Source organism: Oreochromis niloticus, linkage group LG9 (genome assembly GCF_001858045.2).
Source record: "Oreochromis niloticus isolate F11D_XX linkage group LG9, O_niloticus_UMD_NMBU, whole genome shotgun sequence".
NCBI classification, from domain to species: Eukaryota; Metazoa; Chordata; class Actinopteri; order Cichliformes; family Cichlidae; genus Oreochromis; species Oreochromis niloticus.
In genome coordinates, this window is record NC_031974.2 from 19,304,786 (window position 1) to 19,328,245 (window position 23,460).

The 23,460-nt window shown below is 43.1% G+C and overlaps 1 protein-coding gene across 17 annotated transcripts; it reads right to left on the bottom strand.

The window, feature by feature from the left end:
• Window positions 1-1,238: 1,238 nt before the first annotated feature.
• Window positions 1,239-23,391, bottom strand: pde7a (phosphodiesterase 7A). Of its 17 annotated transcripts, XM_019363155.2 has the most exons (14): window positions 22,190-23,391; window positions 19,075-19,105; window positions 10,929-10,989; window positions 9,421-9,453; window positions 8,114-8,203; window positions 7,378-7,541; window positions 7,201-7,264; window positions 4,648-4,844; window positions 4,199-4,330; window positions 3,993-4,084; window positions 3,709-3,853; window positions 3,528-3,624; window positions 3,344-3,424; window positions 1,239-3,241 (listed from the first exon to the last, which is right to left on the bottom strand). In XM_019363155.2, the coding sequence occupies exons 1-14, from the start codon at window positions 22,270-22,272 to the stop codon at window positions 2,967-2,969; spliced, it is 1,545 nt and encodes a 514-aa protein (XP_019218700.1). In that variant the 5' UTR covers window positions 22,273-23,391; the 3' UTR covers window positions 1,239-2,966. The 17 variants fall into 17 exon arrangements, with proteins under 17 accessions (XP_019218700.1, XP_025765888.1, XP_013123801.1 ...); XM_025910103.1 differs by lacking the exon at window positions 19,075-19,105 and having other exon boundaries at window positions 8,114-8,200; XM_013268347.3 differs by lacking the exon at window positions 19,075-19,105.
• Window positions 23,392-23,460: the final 69 nt, after the last annotated feature.

Consider the following 23,460-nt stretch of genomic DNA (forward strand, 5'->3'; position numbering starts at 1 on the left):
TAAACAGTCTGCCCTTCTGTAAATTTCAGCTTCCATTCAAACTGAGACATAGTAGCTGTTTTTGATGCAACCCTTACAGGTAATTTTTACATGCATTTTACATATTTAACTGAAATCCACACTCACTAAGCGCTTCAGTAGGAAAACCTGTTCAACTTCTTGCTAATGCAAATATATAGAAAAGCCAAACACCTGACAGAAATTTAGTGCTCTCGTAGAGATAGGCGAGATGACCTGCTGAAGTTCAGAATGAGGAAGAAAGGTGATATAAATTATTTGTAATATGGCACGACTGTTGAAACTGCTGATCTACTGGGATTTTCTCACAAAGCCATCTCTAGGGTTTAGAGAGAATGGTTCGAAAATAAGGAAATATCTATCAGCAGTTGTCAGAGGAGAAAGTGCAGAGTGCTGCAAGCTGATACGAACGCAACAGTAACTCAAGTAGCCACTCGACACAACCAAGGTATGCAGATTAGTGTCTCTGAATGTTCAACTTGTTGAACCTTGAAGCAGATGGGCTACAGCGGCAGAAGACCACACCGGGTTTCACTCCTGTCAGAACAGGAAACTGAAGATAAAGTTTGTGTCAAAAAAATTGGACAGTAGAAGACTGGGAAAATGTTGCCTGGTCTTTGTGCTGCAGCATTCAACACAAACTCAGGGGTCAGAATTGGGTTTAAACAACATGAAAACCTGGATCCACCATGCCTTGTATAAGAGGTCCAGGCTGCTGCTAGTGGTGTAATGACGTGGGGGATAATTTCTTGGTACATTTTCTGAGCATTGTTTAAGCACTACATCCTACCCAAGTATGATTGCTGACCATGTCCCTCTACAACCACACTGTACCCATCTTCTGATGTCTGCTTCCAGCAAGATAACACACCATGTACAATGCTCATATCATAAACTGCCTTCTTGAACATGACAATGAGTTTACTGTCCCCGAATGGCTCCCACAGTCACTAGATCTCAATGCAACAGAGCAGCTTTGGGATAGTGAAGCAGCAGATTCACAGCAACTGTGTGACGATATGAGGTCAACGTGGACCAAAATGTCTGAGGAATCTTTCCAGTACTTTTTTGAATATATGCTATGAAGAATATGAAGGAAAAATGGGGTCGTAACCCAGTAGTAGCAAGCTGTACCTCTAAAAAGAGCTCGAGTGGGCCTACCGGTTTCACAGTTTGCCAGTATTGACGTGATTATTTATTAACTGGTGTAGAAGTCAAACATTTGTCAACAACGGGTTTTATTATTCAAATTGTAACTGCAACAGGCATGTATCAAAAAGGTCAATACAGCAAAGCCTTTACAAAATCTGGCTTGACACTGAAGTCTTCCCAAAAAATGGCTGTCGCAACAAATTGTAAACAGTTTTTGTCAACAGTCTTACAGCACTTAACAGCAAAATACAAATCAGCTAAAGTAAGAAAAAAAGCACCTGTTATCTTTCAAAATGTATAAACACAAACACAACTTGTGGCACTATACAGAATCAAAGTAGACAAACCAAACACGAAGAAATGGAATGTTCAAATTCACTCGACAATTTTGTTTCCGTACAAAAGAGAAAAGAAGAAAAGAAAAGATAGCTGGAGTTGTTCCTTGCAACAAAAAGGCAAAGGGATCGGACAGTGCATTCAAAGACAAGCACGCCATGCACTTGATGGGAACAGGAGTTGGTTTGGTCACTTAGCGTAGTTTGTGCATAGTTGTAAGGCATCAGTCGAGCAGTCCTTTAGGTTTCATGTGGCTGTGAGACATTCTGAAGAGAGGGAGACTCCTTCGCTAGATCCTAACCACCCAATAATAATAAAAAAAAAATTTAAAAAAACTTGCATTATCCTCCTCCCCTTTTACAAAAAGAAATTAAAAAAACAAAAAAAAAAAAAACGACTGGCAAACCCTGAGCGAGTCGAGTTGCGTGGAGTTGAGTTCCAGGTGAGATGCATGTGCGGTGACTAACCACCCTCCAGTCTGGCAGGGAAGGTTCCCACCCACCCTCACCCCACTGCCCCAAGTTTAACCAGGACTGGATGATGTGGAAACATCAGAAAGAGACTATTTCCTATAATACCTTCACAGGATGTCTTGGAAACAAAGCTGCTCATCTAACACCGCTGTTATTCGAGAGTGCAGGAACACATGGTAGAACAGGTGGAGTCATTTATGGCATCTGGTGTGTCTGAATAAGGTTCTGCTCATGGCTTTGACAGGGGGTGGGGGGGGGGTAACAGTTCAAAATGAGTGGTTTCTTCACATCTGTGCTTCGAAGGCAAATGTGGGGCCGACGTGATTCGTTTCAGTTCGACGGAAAGATACAAAACAAACAAGACGCGTAAACAGTCTTCGTAGAGGCAGCAAAAGGACTGGGCTTGTCACATTTTTTTTTTTTCTGTTGTTGTTGTTTTTTTTACATGAGGAAGAATCTTCAATACGAATGCAACAACGGCATTACTCCAAAGTCTTAGAAAGGTCTGAATACTCCAGTTGTCTCAGTCAATACAGTTCAGATCATTCTTCAAATCTTTGTTTTCAAATGGCACTTAAAAAAATACCAGAAAAAGGTCTTCTTCAGTTCTTATACTGCTTTCCCCTTAAAGTTCACAAACTTTAAAAAAAAAAAAAAAAGGTGGTGTGTTCAGTCAGTAATGCCAAAACTACAGTGGACAAATAAATAAAGCAAATAAAAAGAAAATACAGCAGTAGCCAAATGAGGTATCTATGTATTGCTCTATGCCAAAAAAAGAGGAATTAAAATTAAATAAATTAAATAAAATCAGTGGTTTATCAAGATGGGAGGCCAAAGCAACAAAACAAACTAGGTGTTCGGAACGGGTGGGGCAGCGGCATGGCCGCAAACCGCTGGGTGCCCCACCCGGCCCCCTCAGTGTATTGTGAGGCCCTGAGGCCCCCCAGGGGTCACGAGGTTGAGGTGAAATGGCACAGAAGGAGTGTGTCAGGATTCTCTGCTTCCCTGAGGTATTTCTTTGGAGCTGGTTCCTCCTGCGGTCGTAGCTGTGCTGCCGTCACTCGGCGCGGTGGCGGCGTCTCCTTTGTCTGCGCAGGCCGTGCTGGGCTCTGCCTCCTCGGAGACCGGAGCCGGCTCCTGCTGTAAGCCTCCCCAGCTGGCCTTGTTTAGCCCCATGTGACCCAGCATGGTCTGGGACAGACGTGTGTCACAGAAACGGGCCCACTCTGCAAACAGCGGCTCAGCCACGTATGTCATAAAGCCTGAGGGAGGAGAAAGGGTGGCAGATGCTGATTAGGATGAGTATTTGCATTACACACAAGCCATTGATAACGGGGGAATAAAAACAGAGACAAAATCCTTGCCTATTTGAATGTTGCCGACTGTGTTCATCTCTCTGTCGCAAAGTGGGCTGACTTCAAGTTTGTGCTTCTTCTCAATGTCTCCTGCAAGAGTGTAACACAGACTTTAATAAACAAGAAGAAGGAAAGGACCTCCAATCTGGAGAAGAAAGAGCAAAACAAATAAGGAACAATATGGACAGATAACCTTGTTGGAAGAACTCCTCTGTCACTTTCTCACTCCACTGTTTGCTCAGCTCCCACGGTCTGCAGGGGTTACAGATATCTGCACACTTCAGGGCCATCTGCATGAATTGAAAAAGCAAAGATAAATATGAGCCTGCTGTTTGCTGAGATGCAGGAGCATTGTTTTTTAAACCAACACTGACCTGCAGGACGAAATGACGATGGCTGGCGGTGCTCATGCACAGGTTCTCCTGGTCCAGGTGCAAACGAAACCTGGACAGGTAGTCATTCTGCCTGCTGATGTCCGTGGCCAAGATTAAAGAACCCAAATCCCTCTCCATGTTCAGCCTGAGGTATTACAAAGCATGTTTGTTTAAGAAAACACATTTTAAAGCAAAGATCAGTCTAATGAAAGAACTCCGTTTCTGTACAGCCTTGTAAGTGGCACAGTTTGAGTTCTCTTTGTGTTTCTCAGTGTCAGACTGACCTGTCCTCAGCAGGCAAATGGGAGAACAGCCCAGTCTCTCTGAGCAGACCCACTGCTGACTTCCAGTGGTGGTTTTCCAGAACTGAGGTATTCTGGGTGTACAAACAAGAAATTGTGTGTGCACGTTAATTTAATACATCGTACAACATCCTTCACGTCTGCTAATAAGTTAGGCAGGCTAAAGAGTGACTGCTTTGTTGCCTTACTCTATAGAGTGTGGCAAGATAGTGGTCAGTCTTGATGAGGAAAGGCTGGTTGACCCCAGGATGGTCCAGGTCATGGGTGGCAGCTGCTAAGAGTCCCAGTAAGATGTCTTTGGAGGTCAGAGACTTGGCAAGCTGCACAAAAAATAATGCAAGCAGGGTTTAAAATACAAGAATGCCTTCTCTGAAGAACTCTCAGCTCTGCAAATAGCATACTTTTATTCAAAATCTGTCTGTAAGAGCACTTATTTGGATGCATTATCAAACGCACATCTTAATGGTTAGACTGAAAGAAACTGATGAGGAAAGCCTGTACTGTGATTTGAATACTGTTGAAGCAAGAAACCTTGGCTATGCAAGAAAAAAATTTAAGAAGACCTTGTTGTGGCTAGCAAAGGACTGGGTGAGAGTTAGCTACTTAAACCCAAAAGAGCTCAAGTGTTTTGTCTCACCATGGGCTCTCGCAGGTAGCAGTACATGGCCTGTGTGACATCTGCAGCATGGACAGCGTTGTGGTACGGGTTGTCGCTGTGGTAGTCCTCCTGAACCATGACCAAAAACCTCCAGAGTTTGACCATGTCCAGCTGGAAGAGCTCCACCAGCCCATACTGGTTCAGCAGGTGGAAAGTCAGGGTGATCAGGCTGTTTCCTGAGCAAGAAGTCAAATCAGAAGAATCACTCTGCATTCATCCCGTAAGTTCACCTATAAAAGCTGCAACTGAATGCTGCTGAACTCTAAAACAACAACAATCACTTATATTTCCAGTCTTTTTTTATGGATGCATCCATTTTTCCTAATTCTGTCTCCAGTACACCACCTCCTCCTTTGTCTAATTTTTAATAGTTGTGATTCTCATCACTGCGATCTTTAACTCCTGCTTTTGAAGTTTAACTCGGGTCAAGTCAGAGACGTGTCAAGAACATGTCTTAAAGCTGTTTTGATGATTGGATTGAGGTTACCTCAATTATACAGTCCAGGATGTGCAATTATATACACGATAAGAATTTCTTTTAACATCCTCATTACGTGAGTGGCACTTAGTGGTTCAAAATAAAGAGAATGTGGAAAAAACGAATTACTTTTGTTTACTATTGACTTCCTGAACTCCATTGCTGTAGTCTGGCTTTCACACAGACCAGCTGCCCCCCCCCCCCCCCCCCCCCCCCCCCCAAAAAAAGAGGGCGATGAAAATACAAAGCACAATCTCTGAAGCTCCTTTCACACGTCAGCTTAGGAGAGTTTCGCGTTGGAATATTTTCCCCCCTTGTCCTTTCTCACATGTCATACGCAGCAGGAAATTGTCCGCTTCAGACACGCTCTCAGTACAGGAAGTACTCCTGGTGGTTTGAGCGAGGAAGCCTACTGGACACAGCAGGGAGGAGGCAGCGCACACGTCACGCCTGCTCGCTAGCAGTAAATACGCCAGACTATTAGCTGCGTTATTTGCACACTGGTGCAATCAGACATCACATGGACACTGTACTATGCAGCCCGCAGATGAAAAGACCTGCTAATGGAGAAATGACTGACATTTCTCCCACGCACCACTGCCGAGTGCTGGAGTATGTCCCAGCTGTCATACAGTAAGAGGCGGGGTACACCCTGGACAGGGCACCAGTCTGTGAGGTTTAGAGAAATTCAGGGCTACAGTGCATGTGTGAAAACAGCTTATGGGAAAATATACTTGAGGATTTTAGAGGTTACAGGAGTAGACACAGAAAGGAGGAGGGGCTAATTCAGAAGAGTATGCACTTCTATCCTATTACACAGATAAATAAATATAGGGCCTCCACATCAATACACTTAAAATAATTTGAGTTTAGTTGAATACAAATCTAAATAATACAGCACTGTATATTCATTTTCTGTTAAGCCTGGGCTTTGCTTAGACATAAAACAGCTGTTGTATATTTAAAGTAAAACAGTGACATAGCTGCAGAGCTAATCCTAAAACTGTGTTAGGTATCAGATAGATGGCACCAGCGCCAACACTTTAAATCTCAACCAGAGGTCACCAGTCAGTGTGCACAACAATCAGCCACAACATTAAAACCACCGACAGGTGGAGTGAATATTGATCATTTTGTTACAACACCTTCAGTGCTGTCATTGATAAATGCCAATCATGAAACTTTGTTTCAGAGTCAGAACACGTACACCTTTTCTTCTTTTTACTTGGTCCCTTTAAGGATAGCCACTGAGGATCATCCGCCTCCATCTTACTCTATCCACATCTATCCTCATGTGTCACACCAAACCTCTGCAGGTCCTCCTTCACTGCATCTCTGTGGTCTCAGTCTTTTCCTCCTGCCTGGCAGATCCTTGTTCGTCTGACTGTCACAACATCCTTTTTTCAGTATATCCATAATCCTTCCTCTTTGCATGTCCAAACAATCTCAGACTTCCCTCTCTAACTTTGTATCCAAACTGCTCAATCTGATCTGAAATCTGCCTCATTCCCAACAAAAGCATCTTCAGCTCTGCCACCTCCAGCTTGTCAGTGCCAACATCTCCAAACGACGCGTCACAGCAGGTCTCCTTATCGTCTTATAAACCTTCCCTTTCACTCTTGCTGCCATCCTTCGGTCACCCCACCCACTCCCCCCTGCCTGCACTCTCTCGTGCACTGCCTGTTGCATTTGATAGTGGAGCCCAGGTATTTAGACTCATCCACCTTTACTCTAGTTCTTGCACACCCTCCACATTGTGTCGATCAGGCCTCTAAAGTCACCAAAATTTTGTAATCAGACTGCGAGTGTGAGGCTCCATGTGGATGCAGAGTGACCATTACATTGCAACAACAGCGCATGCGTGACATTGTGCCGTCTGTGTCCACAGCAGAGTAAAATCTTCACTTTACACGTCTTGTGTCCGTTCCCTGATGGCTGTTTTTGGGTCACAAGGAGGAACTGTGGTTTTAATGTTGTGGCTGATTGATGTCAGTTAAGGCATCATGGCATTTAGAACAACGTCTCAGAAATCCTACAGATTATATTTTACCTACCATTTGTCAACCTATCGAAGAGGAAAATGTCAAAATTCCAATTCCCGACTTTTTCCAGCATGCACTACGATAGAGAAAAGAGAGAGTTTTACGTGAGGTTTGGAAATAATAAATTATAAAAAGAAAATGTGCACTTCTGTTTTATTGTGGTGCCAAATATTACAAATAGTCCCATACTCTAGCCTGTCCAGTGTAATCTTCATCGAGGATGTGGAGGGGTATCTGCTGGGGGACTCCTCGCAGCAGACGGGACGAATGCAGGTATCTCTGGAAGCTGAGCAGCCTGTGGACCCGCCTTTCAGGATCAGAGCTGGCCGATGTGGAGCCGCAGCCCAGCCGTGCTGCGCACACAAACACACAGACGCACACGATATTTTACAACGCATACAACATGTAAAACAGACGACAACGTTGGGGCATGTTCATTTCTAAACCTCGTTAGGCCTGGAGAATTACTTGGCTCGGACAAGCTTGGTGGGGATCTGACACCAACACAGCAATACACAAACAGTTGCTGCTGACACAGCCGCCCACTCATAAGCCTTTCGTCTGGGATCACACAGCAGACATGCTTTGTCAGTGGTCTCTCTCCCTCCCTCTCTCTCACACACACACACGCACACACCCCACAAAAGGCACTGTGTCTAAGTAAACTGTCACTGCAATCCAGAAACACGTCAGCGTGAGGTAGGATTAATCTTGGGTCAAAAATGTCAACAAGTACACTCAGAAGTTTCCATTGAAAGTGAAAGTGGTGCTTTATCGTGCACCTGTAAGCCTCAAACAAGGTTTATAGTAAGGCACACCTCAGAGACAAGAACATAGGCGTCTTTCAGTCACGCAGGACAGGACTAGTCTGTGACTCCTACCGGGGGGGCTGTTTTTTTAGTCAAGATGCTCGGGCTATACTCACTGTGAAGCGTTCGGAAGTCGATGCACAGGTACGGGTGGGAGCTTCTACGTTCCGGTTCAAATCCAACCTGACTTCTCACTCTCACATCTCCTAGAAGAAATCAACACTTATTTCCTCAAGATTCATACAGCGTGAAAAGAAGTCCAGAAGTGCATCCAATTAGTAATCTTTTGGCGCTATCCTGGAGTTTATCTTGCTTTAGTGACACAAAGATGGGCTTTACCACATGACAATGTGTCAAATCTTCTTTCATTAGTATTTTTAAGAAGCTGAAACTTACTCTGGTTTTCTGGCAACATCCAAAGACAGAGCAAATATTTATATCTTACTAGGTGCTAAAGTTGCGATTTCTGTTATTATAAACTGTTATTTGTCCCCGTTTGTTGCTACCTGCCCTTTTTAGTAGCTTGTGCTTAAATTGGTTTAATGTCAAACAGTTTTACTTCACTGTCATAGCCTCATGGCAGCTTTAGGCACTGAATCCTAACAAAATAATCAACAATTTGATCTTTCAAATTTGCTTTTTCCTAGAAAACTTACAGAAAACCATTTATTATACCTCAGAGTGTTGACAGAAAACCTACCCCACCCCCTCCCCAATCATGTCTCAGCTTTTCTAAACAATTAGGAAATAATCCTTCTTATGTGAAGCTTTGGAACTAAATCATGACGTGTGACAGGACGCTGTGGTAAAACCCATCATCTCTGTACTCCCCCAGCAAGCTAAAACAAGCAGGAGATTGTGAAAAATTTGACCAAGACCCAGTGTGGACTATCCATGTGCGGGCACAGTCACACACAAGCACACACTCCCATGTCCTAGAAGAGGAAACTCAACGGACAGACAAGTCAAACAGCTGAGCATGCAATGCCATGTCAGGGCAGTCTGCTCTACTATTAGTACTCCGAGCCACTGAGAAGGATCTACAGCCGATCTGTGACTGGTTTTAGTAGTCAGGCAGAGAAACAGAGACAGGCTCCAAACTCGGACCTAACAGACGGCGGCCGGCCTGCTTGCTTGCTTGCTTGTAGACTGCAGTCGAGAGCAGTGAGAGCACAGTGAGAGCACAGTGAGATGACAGGATGGTGCTATGACACTGATGCAGCAAATGCTAGTGTGTTGTTCCAGGCAACACTGTATGTACAGCAAGACTCTACACTGCAGTATACTGTTTAAAGGTGCGATGGTATGCTTCCAGCATAGCACTTAAAATTGTGTCATGTGTGCATCATTTAAAAGAAAAAAAGAAAAAAAAAGAAAAAAAGCAGTCACACCAGTGTGTTCCCACAACCACCTTGTTACTTACTTGCAAACAGCTGTTTGAATACTACACAAGCTCCTATCAAAATACCAAAAACTAAGAATTACTATTCACGGCATAGTGGCGCTAAACAGTACTTTGAAAAGCTATTCATGAATGTTTCGTTTTGATTGCACAATATGAATTATGCAAAAATAAACAAAAAACACCACAATTCATGCACTTTTAGGCAGTCATCATGTGCCCATATGTATGCACATCTGTCACATCTGCAGATGCAAACACACGTGCTCGGGCCCAGAGCGCATCTGTCTGCGCGAGTTTGTGTGATTAGTGCGTTTTGAGTGTCAAAGGGTCCACGTCTCCCCTATGGTGCATTAGCGCTGGAGCTCTGGGGTGAATGTAGGTCATGTCATTATAACTGATGAGGCAAAAGCTCCGAGTCCTGCTATTTGAAAGCACATCAGCATTAACTTGGCAGACTGAACCCAGGCCCAGGCCAGCACCCGTCTGCATTAGCGTGCCTCTCCTTACACTTAATTTAATCTGAAAATCTACACACACAGATGCTTTATGCCTGTGACATATGAGACTGCCATCATACTTAGCTAAGTAAAATGATTAAAAAGCTAAAGCTCCTTCACTCAGCTCAATGAAATGCTCTTATTATGACTAGACACACGTGGCAGCAGTCGACTCATGATCATGCCGGAAAGAAACAAAGTATGACAATAATATGTGAAAAAAAACAAACACGAAAAAACAACATAAGTCAAGCAGTTCAAGAAAGCCACCAAATATAGACGCTGAACCGCGTCTAATACCAATAGCTCCCTGCCTGCTCACTACATTTCATAGCAGCAATCTAAAATATCCAAGAAGAATATGGACAGGATAACACTTCAAGCAATTCTACTCTTCTTCTTTGCTGCTACCTCCCAGCCAACAAGTATGATATGAGGTGGCAAAAGTTCCATGCAAGACAGCATCCTTGTTTAGTACACATACCTCAGGGGTATAACCAGGCTCTAATCGCACCATTATCCCCAGTAACCTTATTGATTACGGAGCTGAACTGGCTGCTTCCTAGATGCATTTGACTCCATCTGCCTGGCAGATCTATGAACCTTCATCCTCACATTCATTTTCTAAACTGCTTATCCTCTTTAGGGTCACTGAGTGCGAACGGACATGCACGAATGCACACATATGTACACAAAAAAATAACCTCAGCCAAAGACGCTTTAGTCCATTTACAGTTAAAATAAAAACCCTATGCTCATCACATATCTGACTGAACTTTTAAGACTGAAGACTAACGATACACATGCACGCACACACACACACCCTGAACCCTATCGTGACTTAAAGATTAAAAAAGGCCACAGAATGAAAGGATTCTGGACATGCCCTTAAATGTGCATGTCAGTGCTTTTATTTTAACAATAAGAACAATGGACACAATCACAGAGAAGGTAAACCTTCTGAGGTCTCGAAGGTGTGTGCACTGTGTCTCTACTGTGTGTATGTAGAAAGAGCAGGTTAACACTTACCTAGCATACGAATATACAGCGCTGTCTGGTCAGAGCTGTCGTAGGAGATGGCCCCTCGTCTCTGAACAGGAGGAAAAAAAAAAGAAAGAAGAAACGAAAAAAAACCATCAGCTATTGTTCAACCGATAAAGTGCAATGTAATTACAAATACTGCCGAACAACAAAGAGGTCCCGCCTGTCCAAAACCACGTGTGAAGTATAACAGTCCCTGATCACCAATAAAGACCAGTGGTGCTTGAAACATCACTTCTTTTTATTGCTTCAATAAATAATTGTAAACCTGAGCCCTGCAGCTGTTTTCTTACTGTAACAATCACAGTGTAACAACAGGCACACCCCAAAACACTTCTTCTGAAACACAAAGACATGCGTTATGTTTTTACATTTTAATGTATATGCAGGACTTGATAAGAGGAGGGTGGTGCAATGCTTCTGCTGCGGGTTCTAATCTGCAGTGTGTGTGTACTCTGCTGTTATACTGATAAACATGCTCCGGCACCGTGTCATCAGCCTGATTCGGCACTGCTATCAGTCATGTGAGAAACACATGTGCTATTTGGGAACACACACAAACACACACACACACACACACACACACACACACACACCAATAGAATTTGATGTGTGAGGTTCTTATGTACCTTAAATATTTGCCTCAAAGCATGAAAATGCAGAAGTATTGAAAGTTAGATTTTCTAAAGTTATTTATTCTGATGTCAGCACATGAAAGCACTTTGAATTAGTAAAAGTGACTATGGTGGAATTGACAGCTTGTACAGATGTGACGGACCAACTAGCAACAAGTCAACTTATCAGCTTAATAGTCTAAACTCAGAGCTTCTGGCAGCTGCTTCATAAAAGACCTTTTTTCCTCTTCTTCTTAAAAGCAGTTACAGGAAGTGTTTAGTGGCCATCTGCTAACTGTTTATTCAATAAAGTCTGAGCTAAATCTAGATTTGGACATTTAATTTAGACTTTTTATTCCATGTCAGAGTGTGCCAAGGAAACAGAAAATGATGAAAAACATTTTCAATGCAAGACAAAAGCAGAGGGAGCATTATGCGTAAATAACATTAAACAACACTCAGTCCTTTCTAAATAGTCCCCCTGTGTTAGGACTCGGTCTATGCCTTCCATAATCCAAAAAGCACACTTTAAAGCAGTGGACTAAGACAGGCCACAACCAGAGTTGCACTATGATGAATAAATCTTTAACGTGCATTGAACGACACCCATTCATTTACTTAACCGTCATTCAGTTCAGGATGGAGCCTATCCCAGCTGTCAACGAGCAAGCATTGTGATACACCCTGAACAGGTTGCCAGTCCATCACAAGAGGCAAACAACCAATCACACCCACAGCCAGTTCAGAATCACCAGTTAAATAAACATGAGTGTCTTAGGACTGTGGGAGGAAGCAGGAGGACCCGGGGGAGATCCCACACAAAGACAGATACCCCTCCCCATAAAATAAAAAGCACATCAGGGAACTTTATTTATATTATTATTCCTTGCACACAGAGACAGAAAAAGAGTTTCATGGAATTTGCTACTAAATTGCATTTCAGTAATTTCAAAAGCAAAATTAACTTCACTGCACAAAACTCTTCCGGAATATCACTTTTACTGCTTACTGTAGCCCACGAACACGAAATACCACGTAAATGCTGTAACTTCCTGAAATGCTTCTCTCAGTCAACACTGGGTTCAGCATCACATCCAAACAAATCACAATACCATTTCCTGTAAAGTAATGCACTTGACACATCACGTTTCAAATATGTAAATACTTCCTCAATATGCGTCAAAGGGCTGCAGCAGTGCAGCAAACGGCTTTGGTACACGGGCTGCAGATACATTTTTAATGCATTAAAGAAAAAAAAGAAAAAAGAAGAAGAAGAAGAAGAAGAAGAAGAAGAAGAAGAAGAAGAAGAAGCAGGAAATAAACCATTTAGGTTATTCAGGTTTCGAGAGAGATGGTTATCTCAGACCTACTGTGGAATTCCCAAATATTGCATTGAATTTGAATAGGAGTGCTTTTACTGACTATGGAAAGCAAATGAGTTGAAGAAACATTGAAAAACGTTCCAGCAAACCATGTTTACTTTTTTATCCATGCATCCATCTATTCATCTTAATTGCTTATCCAACTTAGGGTTGCAGGAGGTCAGCAGTCTATCCCAGGATAACAATCCATTACAGGATAAAATTTTTACTTTTATTCTCTGCACAAAAACAAAATCCAGTCCTAACTAGTATTCCAGTGCATAAAGGCAGCTGCAACAATAGTGTTACTTGCACAGCAGTAGCTGTAGCAGGCACGACTGCAGTAACTACATATTTGCTCTGTCGACAGACAGCTGCCCAAGGCTACAGTGAGGTGCTGGCTCACCTCTCTGTGCACTTTACACATCCTGGCCCCCCTCCAGGCCAACGCTTCACTCTCCCTAACGGGGCTACCCTTGTCTAGAGTTACCCCTTTCACAGAGATCCTGCATAACTGGAAGATTACCTCACTCATTGACTCGGTGCCAGACTTACGGCTCTCTACTAGGACAAACTGTTTTTAAAAGGAACATGTTTTGGTCCACTGACAACCAACCTGTTCACTGTATACAACTCTAAAGAACAAAAGGGCCTTACTGGATCCTTAACCCTCCAGGTTAACACAGGGCACCCTTCACTCAAAGCACTCTAATGAAAAGAGAGCATATTTTTATATAAAGGAAAGTTATAATAAAAAAACATTTAAAAAGGCAAAACTAGGAAGCTCTGTATTATGGTCCACAACTACGGAGTACAGCAATGGGCTTGATAAATGTGTCTAATCTGTGGCCATTTAACGACAGCCGGCGGGTCACACCAAACACAAACACATGCAAAAACACAAATGCTCTGGCTTGTACACTCATTACCTCATATAATTAGGATTACTGTGAATCTTTCACACACACACAGATATACACCTAACAATGTCTGTACTCTAAGCTCATGACAGCCACCAATCCAAAGCTAATATTTTACTCCCTAGCAAACAGCTTGACTCAGGGTGGGTAATGTGCAAAGCTGTATTTTAGTGTCAACAGGCCTCTGTGTTTACACATGGCGCAGTGTTTAGTGTGAGCATTATAGATTGTGTGTATGTTATGCACGGGGCTTGTGTGTGTGTGTGTGTGCATGCATGTGTGTGTGTGTAAGATGGGGGTTGGAATAGGCTGCAACACGTGTGGGAACTGTATAATGCTGGCTCTAAGAGTGGGTATGAAGAGTGACCAGCTCTGCTAACACAGCTAGCACCAACAAAACCTTTTGGCTAGGCGCACACACACACACACACACACACACACACACACACGGGTCCAGCAGCCAGTTGGCGCTTTCTGCCATGACCTCCCTTGTACAACAAGTTGGCAAGAGCTGCACTTTGTGTATGTCACATTCTCACTGTGAACAGAAGGGAAAGTCACATTTTACCCTTGAAATGGCCAACCCACAACACACAGACACACACACACACACCCACACCCACACACACCCTTGACACGCCTTACTGCACCAACACACAAAGCCAGACAACCATGGGCCTGTCATGGTCCAACAAGAAGTTAAGTCAATTTTTTAAGCTTTGCGCTTCTGGCATTTATGCTTCACAGCTGTGACTGAGATAAGAAGACAGATGCAAGATATCAACTGAAGAACTTGAGCTAAATGCCACATGCGCACTTAATTTATTAAACTACTATTAGATTACTATGACCTGGATGACTGAGAACCTACACAGATTTATTAAAGTTCAAAGAACAGTGTTTATTCACTTTAATTAACTGCAAAATTGAAATTACAACATATAAAAAGAAGTCCAGCACTGAGCTTCTTTTTGTTTTTAATTGGTAATTAAAGTTTTGTTTTATTTCTTACGGTAGTTTTTTGAGGGGTTTTTTTTAAAGAATAGTTAAATGGGTCAACAACTTTTTTTTAAAATCAAGGCTTTAGAGACTGAAAAAACATGAGTGCATGTTATGCAAACTATACGGTGCACACAAGAAAAACAAGAGGTCTTGATTTTCTTGCACGTAACAATACAAGCCTTAGAGTGGCAGGTAGATACTAGTGAATGCCCTTTTTCATGTCATGACCAAAACAGCTTGATTTGTTTCCCAATGACTTTAATACAGTCAAAGTTACTCTGAGCTGCTTCGAGCTGTCCTCCAAGAAACTGCAGCTTTAGCAACTCTGACTTCACTCTGGAGCAGTGCCAGTTTGCATTTGACCAACAGCCTCAGGGATGAAACAAGGCAGAGCCCGGATTAAAATTTCTAGCAAGTTTCTCTTCCCCTTTAGCATTTTCTTTAAACGTTAGGTTAAAGCAAAACAGGGGTGTGATGGGTGAAACGTGACTCACTGGGCTGGAAAGCAATGAAGTCACCATCCAGCCATTTCTGGTGTGTTCAAGATAGTTTTACACAACACTTTTGTATTCTCTCCTGATCACCCCGAGCATTATAGCTACCAAAAACACAGCGATACACGTGTACAGGATGTGCTAATCTTGCCGTCTAGATTTTCTAATAACTTGTAATAACTGCAAATGGAGTGAGTAAACACAGTGTGAAGTTGTTAGCTTTGCATAAGGAGGCAAAATGAGGACAGTTACAAGTCCAGATGGCATGTGAGTGAGCAAACATTTATGTTAACAAATCACCACACAAACAACAGGGCTGGCCACACCTTCAGTATATAGACATCTAGTTTAAAGACTAGCTGGCACATGTCAATCACAGAGCCCCTATGAAACAAAAAAAATAATTATAATTATATTTTAACAGCAAAAAATGAACCCCCTTCTACCCAGTTCCCACTTGCTGTTAAAGAACCTGTAAATAATGACAGTTGCTCAGGTCCCCAGGCTACTCTTGCCTAAAAACACTGAAGAATGAGAACATGGAGAGTTACGCAAGTCTGCATGTCAAAAGGTCGATTTCATCAGATAGTATCAGTATTTGGTACCAACATGGCTGGTTGTTACAGAAGTACTTATACTTGTACAATCACTGGTCAATTTGTTAGGTTCACCTGCTCAACTACTCAGTAACATAAGTATCTCTTTAGCCAATCACATGGCAGCTACACAGTGCAATCAGGAATGCAGACATGGTTAAGATGACCTGGTGAAGTTCTGGTGAACTGAGAATCAGAATGGGGGGGGAAAAGGTGATATGAGTGACTTTGAACTAGGCATGTTTTGTTTTTTTGTTTTTTCATAAACTGCTGAATTACTGGGAATTTGGTGTAAACAACATGTAAGCATGGATCCGTCCCAGCTGACATCAATGGTCCAAGCTGGTGGTGATGGTCTATAATGGTGTGGGGATATTTTCTTGGCACATGTTGGGCCTCAACTGAGAATTGTTTTTGCTGACCATGTCCATCCTGTTATGACCACAGTGTAGTGTTCTTGAACATAACAACAGGTTCACTGTACTCCAACAGCCTCCACTGTCACCTGATCTCAATCAGATAGAGCACCTTTGGCATGTGGTGGAATGGGACATTCTCATCATAGATGTGCAGCCAACAAATCTGCAAGCAACTATGACGCTTCATGTCAATATAAACCAAAATCTCTGAGGAATGTTTCCAGCGCCTCGCTGTATCAATGCCAAGCCAGTTCTAAAGGCAAAAAGGGGCCCAGCCCAGTACTGGCGAGATGTAACTAATAAAGTGTCAGATGAGTGTATATAGAGATATTTACCAGTTAAAAAACTAAGCAAAACAAAAGAGAAAATAAAGGAAAAACAAACTCTACAATGCCTTTTGCAGAAATATTTTGGGTAACTTTTACATCAATTTATCAATTTTTATACCAAAAGGAGTGGTCTCTCCACTCCATTCCATCAAAACACTAACTGAGGGATTATTTTTCGGAAGAATCATCCCTCCAGTGACTAAAGAGACTTGGGACATCATAGCAAAGATGCACCGAAGCTGTTCTTGAGGCACAAGTGAGCCTAACATCTTACTAACACGTATGTTGGTTTTTCCCTTTAATTTGCACCCAATCTTCAGAATTTTACACTTTATTAAAACTTAAATGAGTAACAATGACTCATGCTGAAGGTTTTTTCAATTTACTTCAACATAGTTTTTAAAATTTAATAAAACTTCTACTGCTTTCAGTGCCTTTAAATGACACCTTGAGTTGCAGTCTGTTGGTTTTTGCTTGTAGCAGTCTGAGAACAAGCTAGCTTTAGTTCTTGTTTGGAGTTTTAACCACTAGGCCTAACAGCGCAACCATTGTTCTCCCTGCAATTCCATCTAAGCTCGTTTACATACAGCTCTGTTTCTTATCTCGGCTTAGCTCCACTGCCTTGGGGCACAACACTCAGGTTTCTGAGGTCAGGACCTAATGTGAAAACTCCTTACTATGTGGTTGACCCCCAGGGCTTCATTGTTTGTCATTTTCTCACCCGTATACTTAAACAGACACTAAAAATATCAGAAAACATGCAGTATGATTAATGCATGCAGAATTAACCCAAAACACTCTGGCCTTGTTGAAGAAATTCAAATTCATTGCTCAAAAAGCACTTTTCTAAAAAAAAAACAAACAAAAAAATCCTCTTGTCACCAGAGCACCGTGAAAGAGCAGATACTGATATCTGATGCCCTTTCAATGGCACAACCGAATCCAACATTCTCACACTTCCTGATTTGAAACACAGGCCTAAAAACGGCCTTTACTAGGTTATAAAGATCTTAGAATTCGACTTTAACTGAGGACCTGCCTATTCCAGTAAGCAAGTCAGCTGGGGCCAAGCAAATGAGGAAGCCAGCAGTATTCCAATAAACTGACATATCGAAAAACAAAGCAGTGCACACATAAACCCTATACACACACACATCCAAACCCCACACGCACATATATGTAAATGCTCGAGATAAAAAGCAGGTGGACGGGGATTTCATAAACCAAAAGCTTCCTTCTGACTGATGGCCTCTTGCAGCGCTCTGCTGTGTGGGACGCCAAATTCCAGTAACTGAGTGCTAGCCTATAAACACAAGCAGATCTGGAGTGTGTGTGCGTGTGTGTATAATATATATTTTAGCCACTGCATACACTAAAACCCTGGATAGAGTCTACCTGCTGGAAGAGTGTTTTATGAGTACTGTGTCCACTGTGACGCACTCCAGCTGCAGTTAGTTTTTGCGAGAGGGCCGCTGCTTTGGAGGAGAGGCCTGGGGTGAATTGGCCTGATATCTTGGCCAGTAAATGATGATGAGTGTAGCAGTGTTACAAGGCGGCATGCCTGTCAAGCAGTCATATCCACAATCAGTGATTTTTTTATTGTTACTTAACTTTTAACTAGTCGCCAAGTGTGTCATAAATTTTTTTATTTTTTTAAAAACACAGAGTGCTTAAAAGGGCCTTATATACACACACACACACACATACTGTAAGCAGTGCTCTATAAAATAAGTAGAGATAGCAGGTGGGGGATGGGAGACTTGTGCTTCATATTCTCACAGGCCGTCTACGCTGCACAGGAATTTCATTCATCTCAAACATCATCCCCAGGCTCTAATTGCCTCTTGGGGCCAACTTTGTGCCCCGTCCCTCCTTAGAGCCTTCTGAGGAAAACAAACAAAACCCAGGTCACCAACCAGCGCGATCTGTCTGAGGTTTGAAACCAGTAGCACTGAGAAATAGACTCCCTTCCTGTATAGGTTCATACGTCAATAAAGCCACAGTAAATAAGAATAAAAATCAAGCAGCGCTGATGTTGTGGCTGTCGATGTGCGCAGCCACACTCTCGTGGCCGACAGCACTCGACGCTGCAGCACAAAAACAGATCAGTCACGTGATAAGAGGGGGCCCCTTGCAGAGACAGGGAGGCAAATAGAAAGGGTGAGGAGTGTGTATGGTTGAATGAAGACAGGGTGCAATATTTGGCTCCTCTTTATTAATCAGCGGGTTAATAAACACCCGCAGTCCCCCGCCTTCTTATCGGCAAACAGCACAGTGCATTCCAGCTCAACTGTGTGAATTCAGCGTGAAAAGTTTTGGCGGCGCAGGGGTTAAATGTTTTTGTGAAAGGTTGTGAAACACCAGGCTCAGAGTCTGAACGGCTCCTTCAGCATTCTTACCACATCCTGAAACGACGTCAATCTGATGGCACTGCACAGGAGAAAAAAAGAAAAAAAAAAAACCTTATCGGTTCAGTTAAAATCAACAAAGTAACTCCCACAACAAAAAAAAAGGAAAAAAAGAACGGCACTGTATTCCCTTATCGACCTCTCCACAGAAACACCCACAGTGGGGATGAAACAAGCAGTGCCATCCTCCACCCTTATGCACGGGCTCATCATCATCATCATCATCATCTCTTGTGCGTAAACATCTCAAATGAGGAGCCAATCTCGGGTCAGCAGCCACTACAGCACTGATGATATCTCTCACTGTGATATGACGAACTCTGCTGATAGCAGATCAGTTCTTCCAGTCTAAAGCTGCGTTCCTCCCTTTATCACCAAAAATCATCGGACTGCTCAGGCTTCATCGATACTCCGCATTTGTTTATTGACCCCCTTTTATCTCTGCGGGATCTTTCTTTCTGAAAGTTTAAAGCCTTATCGCAACCATGTGACCGTGCGTTACTAGCAGCAGCTCATGACAGCCAAACACAAAGACGAGAAACCCTCGTTCCCACCGTGTGCATCATCTCTTAATATGAGATGTATGTAATAACACAAGTAACATGCTGTCAAGCTGTGTGCAAATGCATTTGTGCTTTGTAGTTTAGATGAGAACCACATGACTCTTTGCAGCGTCCTCCTCTTGGTCCTTTCATTTTGCATCAACCTAATCTGTCTTATTCGTGTCTTTGGTTCTCTCTTTTTCCAAGAGAAGCCAATGCAACGCCATATTCCAGGAAAATTCAAATTCATCTTTCACCTCACTTTTGGGATTTAATCAACTTACAACACCCATTGTGCTAAAGACAATGGAGGCATTGTAATGGATAAATGGGCCCCATTTATTTAATGCCGTTGCTGTTTTCAACGCCTCTTCAACGGCATATTTACACCCAATCACAAGAATTCCACAATCACAGAGTGACATATTCTTCAGAGACTCAGACCCTACTCTTTCGTCCACTGTTTACAAGAGGATATGTCTTCATCGGCGAGGGAAGGGGAGGGGTGCATCGGAGAAAGAGAAAGAAAGAGAGGGAGCTTGTGAGCGAGCGGAACAAGATAGCCAGAGAAAAGAAAAGGGACTGAGACTTCGACCATCTGTGAGCCTGGCAGCAAGCCAAACCACTGCCCACAGAGCTGAGGCCCATGCCTAACTGCCTCTTTCTGCAATGGTAGTCCAGCCCTGCTTCCACAAACAACAGGCCTGTGGAACCACACACAAAAACACAGCAGCCACCAAGGACAAATGCACCCTTATGGTCATAAATAGGGCCCAAAAAACAATATTTGTAGAAGTGTAATTGCTTGGTGACAAAGGCTGAGTGACACTGCCGTATGCAAGCATGTTCACCAGATTCTGCCGATGTTCACAAGGGATAAAGACAAATGACTACGACGTAGGCTGGTCTCAATGTTGTCTGCAGTGTTTTTAAGCCTTCTCCAGTCCAACAATGAAAAAAAAAAAAAAACAGTCATGCAGATCAGTTTTGTTTCATGGGAAATGATTTTAACACTAAACAGTGCACTTTTTTTGACAAAGAAGCAGAGGCTGTGAAGGCAGGCCGGCCGAAGTGAGAGATCAATGTGAGCAGGAGACAGAACGGCTTCACGGCTTCTGTTTGTATACATAAAAGGAACAATGCAGCATTATATTTGTATTGATTTCCTTATAAGGATTTGGGATTTCCCCCAAGGAACCCTCCTTGGACTATGGTCCAGAAACCACCATTGTGCAAGGACAGTTTGAGGCCGTTGGATTGGTTTTATGAAAAGCCTCCTGACTGACTTAGAGAGAGATGTTTGCACAGTGTGTTCAGAGAGTGTTATTGAGTGACCACATGGTCCAGCCAACTTATCCAAGATTGCATGATATTGGTCACCAAAGGACAAACACTAATGACCCAGTGAGAAAAAAAAAGAACAAAAAAAAAAAAAAAAAAAAAAAAAAAGAGTGCTGACAACAGGCCTATGAATCGGTCTTTGAAGGGGCTGCCTGTGAGGACGGATGTAGGCTCAAAGCAGAGACACACATGGGTGGATATGTGGAGCAGGGTCCTGTACAAAGAACTAATGGACGGCCCATTGAAGAGGACGCTCAAATAGTCATAGACAGCTGCTTAATGCTCAGTTAATGGGCTGAGAGGTGCCGTGCGACACCGTGGGAGTTTCTGTTCATGAGCAACTAGCAGGATGTGACCCCAACGGCACGAGAATGCACCCCGCTGCTACTTTTGTCAAGAAACACTGAATCAATAGTAAGGATGCTTCCCTTTTTAAAAGGAGCGACACCATGGAGAAGGGACTTCATTGACTGGTGACATGATGTGCAGCTTTTTGTTGTGAGCTGGCATCGCAGGCGCATGCATTGGTTTAACTAGTGCGCTGGACAAAGGCCAAAGAGATGGTACCATTACCTCAGACATATGCTCAAATGTGGTTCAGCGATTGGCTACTGTATTCAAAATGCACTGTGCTGCCTGCCAGTGTCTGTGTGTACATGGCAGTCAAGCAGAACATGACCCCCGCCGCCCTACACATACACACACAGGCTGTTTTGAGAAGCAAGAGAAATAAACAAAGGCAGGCTCACCAGAGGGACATTTTCAAGAATTCAACACTCTGAGAAAGTAGGAAGTTCAAGCATGACTCAATGATTTAAGCTCTCCTCTCAGCATGTTAACATAAATAACTGTGTGGCACGTTCCTTCTGACAAATCCCAGGAGTGAGCTGGTACACTTCAGCATCGTGGTGTTGAGGAAGGCTACAAAGTTTAAGCTGAGGAGGCCTTTATCAGGGGTAAACATACACAAATGTAAAGTTGGCTTGCTGTGTGTCTTAGGCTCTTGAAGATAAGAATATACAGTATGCCTCTGATGGAAAGCTCTCGCAGTGTGTGTGTGTTGGGGCCTAAATATCCAGCAACCACCTGCAAGATTCCTGTGGATTATTTATATGGTTTCTGAAAATGATGTGGGTTTTAAGGCACATCTGACCCCCCCCTAAAGAATCGAGCCCACTGTGATCAGATGATAGGAAATGATAGGTGGTTTTTTTTCTTTTTACCTGTGACAGCTGTCTTGGATCAGGAGCCCCGAAGAGAGAAGAGCTGGAGCTGAAACTAATGGCTCCCCTTCGGCTGAGGACATGCTTGGGAACCGGCCTGTCTAGAGGCAAAACCGGCAGCTGATAACATACTTCCATTGAATAGTCAGGGCTGAATCCGGATCAAAAATATAGAAAAAAATGAAATATATAATGGGAAAAAAGACAGCAGATGCAATGCGGAAAAAAGAAGATGAGTGATGAATTAGAAAATCTGCCGGGGGAAGAAATAAAATAAAAAAAAAAAAATAAAAAAAAAAATCTTTCACTATTGTGGAAACGATCTGATATCGAGCTGCAAAGTATTTCTGTTCATCATGAGCGACTTAAAACTTGTGCAGATCGCCTTCATTGATGCTGCGTCTCATCTACCTCCAGTTTTACCCCCTTTGGTGTCATTCTGTCAGATTTAAAAAATAACGATAACAGTAATAAATCATGCTGCTGTTGCATTTGCCTCTTTCCTTCTCATTTTACTCAAATCCGGGCCCACGGACGACGAGACCTTCTTGCCATTTTCTGGGTCTTTATGAAATCGCTTCCTCATTTTCAAAGCAGAAAAAAACGTCCGCTCGCTCGGCTTTCGTGGCGCTCGCAGATCCGCATATCACGTATCCCGGCGTGAAAACAAAAGGCACGACCACTTCCAAAAAATGTCATCAACATATCATGTTGTATGCTACGCCGGCGGACGAAGTGAGGCAGCTCCAGGATGTGAGAGCTCGTCAGTCGTTGGCCCGGAGGACGAGGAGGAGGAGGAGGAGAAGGAGGAAGGGGGGGGGAGAAGGCTTTCTCTCATTCACACTTTAAACCGCCGGCGAGATTTTATCAACACATAGGGCTTCTCCGTCTTTTTTCTGGAGCTGCATGATGAAGGAGCAGTTGTCTAAATTCGCCGCTGACCGTAAAGCACGAAGTGTCTGGCTCAGAGAGGGGAACCCCAACGCTCATTTCACTCACTGCGACTCCGCTGGGTGTAAAGGAAACGTAGCGACGCGCACCGCAAATCTGGCAACCCTCTCAAAAAATAAAAATAATATTTAAAAAAACAAAAACAAAAAAATTAATACCCTACGCGGCGTTTTTTTTTTCACTACAACTACCTACCTATCGTCCTACACATTAGCCTACTTTACGCTTTAAGAGCGCACACCACCTGCCAGAGATGGTGCTGTTGGAGCGAGCAGAGGGAAAAACCGCCCTTGTTTCAGCTCGACCAATGGCGTGAAAGC